Here is a 6,000-nt window from a genome sequence, read left to right as displayed (position 1 = left end):
ATCCCACAATCTTTTGACTCAATCAGCCAGGGCTGACACAGAAGAAGAATGAGAAATTACAATGGCAAAAACAAAATAAGATTAAAATTTTTTTAAAATAATAATATTAATATAATAATCAACTTTATTGTCATTGTTAGTGCACAAGTGCAGTACAACGAAATGTAGGCTTGCGGCTCCCGAGAGTGTACATTTTGATTAAGACATTTAACATTCAACATTCATTTGGCTTGTAATACATTACATAAACATAACCATAATAAAGTGCATTGGCAGATGTGCAGGCTTTAGAGTTTATTTGTAGAGTTTAGTAGGATGACAGCCCTGGGAAAGAAGGTGTTCCTAAATCTGGTCGTTCGGGTGTGAATGCATCTGTAGCGTCTTCCAGATGGTAGGGGGGCGAACAAACTGTGGCTGGGGTGGGTAGGGTCTTTGATGATGGTCCGTGACCTCCGTAAACAGCGTTTCTGGTATATGTTCTCTATGGTCGGTAGCCGGGTGCCGGTAATGCGTTGGGCAGTTTTGACTACCCGCTGCAGGGCTTTCCGGTCATAGTAGCTACAGCTGCCATACCATACCGTGATACAGTTTGTCAGGATGCTCTCTATTGTGCAGCGGTAAAAGTTAGAGAGGATCAGGGGTGACAGGTTACATCCCTTTAGTCTCCTTAGGAAATATAGGTGCTGCTGGGCCTTCTTCACCAGAGAGGAGGTATTGAGGGACCAGGAGAGGTCTTCCGTGATGTGGACTCCGAGGAACTTAAAGCTGTCCACCCTTAAATGATGTAAACCAGCCACATTTGGGGCGTTTTTTGAGGACATTTTGACAACAGCCTGAAAGAAACAATGGGATCAGCCACTTACCCCTCTGCCATTGGGCGCTTGAGTATTTCCGCGACCGTTGGGCGCCGCGGGGACTGGAGTGCATCATCAATTCGGAACACCAAATTTTAATTTGATTTATTAAGATTTAGTTGAACTTTTGTTTATTTACAGTTGAATTGGTTTTTTTTTGGGTTCAAATAAAAAGAGGACCCCTCTGCCATTGGAAGGCGTCTCCTATACCAAGATGGCGTCGGGGGTGACGCCATCGGCGGATCACGTGGTAAACGCGTTGAGCCCAGCAGCGGGGCGGGGCCGTTTGATTGACGTTCCTGCCGTCCTATTAGAATCGGAGCAGCCCGGCCATGGGCCGCGACCAATCGGAGTGAAGGGAGGGGGTGGGGCTTCGGCGCCGAGTGGGCGTGGTCAGGGTACCGTGTTAGCGGTTCGGTTGCGGCACGCAGGCCGGGCGGGGTTACGCAGGGGCGGCGTGGCCGCTGATTGGCCGGCGCAGCCGGGTAGAGGCGGTCGGGGGAAAATGGCGGCCGCGGGGCCCGGCGGCTGTCCGCTCCGGCCCTCCCTATGGCGGTGAGCTGAGGCGAGGCGAGGCGGCGCGGGCCCCGTGAGTGCAAGATGACTCAAGGCAAGAAGAAGAAGCGGCTGAACCGCAGCGTCCTGCTGGCCAAGAAGATCATCATCAAGGACGGAGGCACGGTGAGGAGGGGCGGCACCGGGGGCAGGGAGGCCTGGGAGCTGGGGAGTGGGAGTGGTGGAGTGGGGCAGGGGGTGTGGAGGGGATCTGATGTGGTGGTGGAGGGGGCAGGGGGTGTGGGGTCTGGTGTGTGATGGAGGGGGGCAGGGGGTGTGGGGGTCGTGTGTGGTGGAGGGGGGCAAGGGGTGTGGGGGTCTGGCGTGGAGGAGGGGAGGCAGGGGGTGTGGGGTCTGGTGTGTGATGGAGGGGGGCAGGGGGTGTGGGGGTCGTGTGTGGTGGAGGGGGGCAAGGGGGTGTGGGGGGTCTGGCGTGGAGGAGGGGAGGCAGGGGTGTGGGGGGTCTGGCGTGGAGGAGGGGGGGCAGGGGGCGTGGAGGAGGGGGGGGCAGGGGGCGTGGAGGAGGGGGGGCGTGCGGGCGTGGAGGAGGGGGGGCGTGGGGGGCGTGGAGGAGGGGGGGCGTGGAGGAGGGGGGGCAGGGGGGCGTGGAGGAGGGGGGGCAGGGGGCGTGGAGGAGAGGGGGCGTGGGGGGGGCGTGGAGGAGAGGGGGCGTGGGGGGGGCGTGGAGGAGAGGGGGCGTGGGGGGGCGTGGAGGAGGGGGGGGCAGGGGGGCGTGGAGGAGGGGGGCAGGGGGGCGTGGCATGGAGGAGGGGGGCAGGGGGCGTGGCGTGGAGGAGAGGGGGCGTGGGGGGGGCGTGGAGGAGGGGGGGGCAGGGGGCGTGGAGGAGGGGGGGCAGGGGGCGTGTCGTGGAGGAGGGGGGGGCAGGGGGCGTGGCGTGGAGGAGGGGGGGCAGGGGGCGTGGCGTGGAGGAGGGGGGGCAGGGGGCCTGGCGTGGAGGAGGGGGGGGCAGGGGGCCTGGCGTGGAGGAGGGGGGGCAGGGGGCGTGGAGGGAGGGGGGGCAGGGGGCGTGGGGGCCTGGCGTGGAGGAGGGGGGGGGGCAGGGGGCGTGGGGGCCTGGCGTGGAGGAGGGGGGGCGTGGGGGGCCTGGCGTGGAGGAGGGGGGGCAGGGGGCGTGGGGGGTCTGGCGTGGAGGAGGGGGGGCAGGGGGCGTGGGGGTCTGGCGTGGAGGAGGGGGGGGCAGGGGGCGTGGGGGTCTGGCGTGGAGGAGGGGGGGCAGGGGGCGTGGGGGTCTGGCGTGGAGGAGGGGGGGGCAGGGGGCGTGGGGGGTCTGGCGTGGAGGAGGAGGGGCAGGGGGCGTGGGGGGTCTGGCGTGGAGGAGGAGGGGCAGGGGGCGTGGGGGTCTGGCGTGGAGGAGGGGGGCAGGGGGCGTGGGGGTCTGGCGTGGAGGAGGGGGGGCAGGGGGCGTGGGGGTCTGGCGTGGAGGAGGGGGGGCAGGGGCGTGGGGGTCTGGCGTGGAGGAGGGGGGGGCAGGGGGCGTGGGGGTCTGGCGTGGAGGAGGGGGGGCAGGGGGCGTGGGGGTCTGGCGTGGAGGAGGGGGGGCAGGGGGCGTGGGGGTCTGGCGTGGAGGAGGGGGGGCAGGGGGCGTGGGGGTCTGGCGTGGAGGAGGGGGGCAGGGGGCGTGGGGGTCTGGCGTGGAGGAGGGGGGGCAGGGGGCGTGGGGGTCTGGCGTGGAGGAGGGGGGGCAGGGGGGCGTGGGGGTCTGGCGTGGAGGAGGGGGGCAGGGGGCGTGGGGGTCTGGCGTGGAGGCGGGGGGCAGGGGGCGTGGGGGTCTGGCCGGGGGGCGTGGGGGTCTGGCGTGGAGGAGGGGGGCGTGGGGGTCTGGCGTGGAGGAGGGGGGGCAGGGGGCGTGGGGGTCTGGCGTGGAGGAGGGGGGGCAGGGGGCGTGGGGGTCTGGCGTGGAGGAGGGGGGGCAGGGGGCGTGGGGGTCTGGCGTGGAGGAGGGGGGGCAGGGGGCGTGGGGGTCTGGCGTGGAGGAGGGGGGCAGGGGGCGTGGGGGTCTGGCGTGGAGGAGGGGGGGCAGGGGGCGTGGGGGTCTGGCGTGGAGGAGGGGGGGCAGGGGGCGTGGGGGTCTGGCGTGGAGGAGGGGGGCAGGGGGCGTGGGGGTCTGGCGTGGAGGCGGGGGGCAGGGGGCGTGGGGGTCTGGCCGGGGGGCGTGGGGGTCTGGCGTGGAGGAGGGGGGCGTGGGGGTCTGGCGTGGAGGGGGGCAGGGGGGTGTGGGGGTCTGGCGTGGAGGCGGGGGGCAGGGGGCGTGGGGGTCTGGCGTGGAGGCGGGGGGCAGGGGGCGTGGGGGTCTGGCGTGGAGGAGGGGGGGCAGGGGGCGTGGGGGTCTGGCGTGGAGGAGGGGGGGCAGGGGGCGTGGGGGTCTGGCGTGGAGGAGGGGGGGCAGGGGGCGTGGGGGTCTGGCGTGGAGGAGGAGGGGCAGGGGGCGTGGGGGTCTGGCGTGGAGGAGGAGGGGCAGGGGGCGTGGGGGTCTGGCGTGGAGGAGGGGGGCAGGGGGCGTGGGGGTCTGGCGTGGAGGAGGGGGGGCAGGGGGCGTGGGGGTCTGGCGTGGAGGAGGGGGGGCAGGGGCGTGGGGGTCTGGCGTGGAGGAGGGGGGGCAGGGGGCGTGGGGGTCTGGCGTGGAGGAGGGGGGGCAGGGGGCGTGGGGGTCTGGCGTGGAGGAGGGGGGGCAGGGGGCGTGGGGGTCTGGCGTGGAGGAGGGGGGGCAGGGGGCGTGGGGGTCTGGCGTGGAGGAGGGGGGCAGGGGGCGTGGGGGTCTGGCGTGGAGGAGGGGGGGCAGGGGGCGTGGGGGTCTGGCGTGGAGGAGGGGGGGCAGGGGGCGTGGGGGTCTGGCGTGGAGGAGGGGGGCAGGGGGCGTGGGGGTCTGGCGTGGAGGCGGGGGGCAGGGGGCGTGGGGGTCTGGCCGGGGGGCGTGGGGGTCTGGCGTGGAGGAGGGGGGGCGTGGGGGTCTGGCGTGGAGGAGGGGGGGCAGGGGGCGTGGGGGTCTGGCGTGGAGGAGGGGGGGCAGGGGGCGTGGGGGTCTGGCGTGGAGGAGGGGGGGCAGGGGGCGTGGGGGTCTGGCGTGGAGGAGGGGGGGGCAGGGGGCGTGGGGGTCTGGCGTGGAGGAGGGGGGCAGGGGGCGTGGGGGTCTGGCGTGGAGGAGGGGGGGCAGGGGGCGTGGGGGTCTGGCGTGGAGGAGGGGGGGCAGGGGGCGTGGGGGTCTGGCGTGGAGGAGGGGGGCAGGGGGCGTGGGGGTCTGGCGTGGAGGCGGGGGGCAGGGGGCGTGGGGGTCTGGCCGGGGGGCGTGGGGGTCTGGCGTGGAGGAGGGGGGCGTGGGGGTCTGGCGTGGAGGGGGGCAGGGGGTGTGGGGGTCTGGCGTGGAGGCGGGGGGCAGGGGGCGTGGGGGTCTGGCGTGGAGGCGGGGGGCAGGGGGCGTGGGGGTCTGGCGTGGAGGCGGGGGGCAGGGGGCGTGGGGGTCTGGCGTGGAGGCGGGGGGCGTGGGGGTCTGGCGTGGAGGTGGGGGGTCTGGCGTGGAGGAGGGGGGCAGGGGGCGTGGGGGTCTGGCGTGGAGGGGGGCAGGGGGTGTGGGGGTCTGGCGTGGAGGAGGGGGGTGTGGGGGGTCTGGCGTGGAGGAGGGGGGTGTGGGGGTCTGGCGTGGAGGAGGGGGGCGGGGGGTGTGGGGGGCTGGCGTGGAGGAGGGGGTTGGGATATGTTTTGGGGTGGAGGTGGATGATAATTTCGGTGCCCGAGTGGAAGGTGCGGGATGTGGGGGTGAGGGGATGGAGTGGAGGGGGTGGTATATTTGGGGGGTGGGTGGGTTGGGGGAGAAAGTGAGGGGGCGGGGCTATGTCGGGGGCAGCGGAGGGGGCAGGGGTATGTCGGGGGGAGCGGAGGGGACGGGGGGTAGCGGAGGGGCGGGGATGTATGGGTGCCGGAGAGAAGGGGGTGTCGATATGTGGGGACCATGAGGAGGGTACAGGGTATGTGGGGGCCCGAGAGGGGTCGGGGCATGTAGGAGCTGGAGTGGAGTGCGTGCCGTGAGCGTCCATGGCTAATAAAGTTTGAAGAGAGTTGGGGCAGCCACTGCGGAGGATGTGGGTCAGGCGGTGGGGTGCGGCAGACGTACCAGTGAAGTTAGCGGTGATGGAAATGAGAGCAACAATGGCCAGAGAGAGTGGAGGTCGTGAGGTGAGTGCAGGGCGAAGGCACAATAAGAGTGGGGGAATGGTTGCATCCAAAGGGAGTGAGAGGGCAGAGGTGGCACAAAACTGGGGTGTTGTAGGCAAACATGGCATTTGGAGAGGGGGGGAAAAGATGAATTGCAGGGTGGGGGTGGCTGTGGGGGAGAAGTCGCAGTAACCACAAGTAAAGGAATACGGGGAAGGCCAGACTGAGCAAAGGAATGATGAGAGGCTGTGTGCAACGATTCATGTGAATTTGAATGGTGTGGGTGGGTACAGTGTAGGTGAGGGGCGGGGAATGAGCATCGGAAGATATAGTGGTGGGATGGGTCAGAGGGTTGTTGGGGCACCTAGGATGGGGGTACAGAGCACACACATGGCTGTGAGAAATCAGCTGTATTCTATTTAA

At 69.4% G+C, this 6,000-nt stretch overlaps 1 protein-coding gene across 2 annotated transcripts in view; it reads left to right on the top strand.

Moving 5' to 3' along the window:
• Window positions 1-1,271: 1,271 nt before the first annotated feature.
• The window catches only part of LOC147108001 (solute carrier family 71 member 1-like), a 67,700-nt gene continuing 62,971 nt past the window's right edge, over window positions 1,272-6,000 (top strand). Inside the window, exon 1 of one of the 2 annotated variants that reach the window (XM_086004396.1) lies at window positions 1,272-1,535. In XM_086004396.1, the coding sequence (XP_085860522.1) occupies window positions 1,455-1,535 (81 nt within the window). In that variant the 5' untranslated portion in view covers window positions 1,272-1,454. The remainder of the gene's footprint in view (window positions 1,536-6,000) is intronic. The other variant, XM_086004395.1, reaches the window with a different exon arrangement.

The sequence above is a fragment of the Somniosus microcephalus genome, chromosome 13 (genome assembly GCF_052327205.1).
Source record: "Somniosus microcephalus isolate GS21.2 chromosome 13, FLI_Smic_1.0, whole genome shotgun sequence".
NCBI lineage: Eukaryota > Metazoa > Chordata > Chondrichthyes > Squaliformes > Somniosidae > Somniosus > Somniosus microcephalus.
The sequence above is the reverse complement of the archived record's forward strand: the minus strand, read 5'-3'. Positions and strand labels throughout refer to the sequence as shown.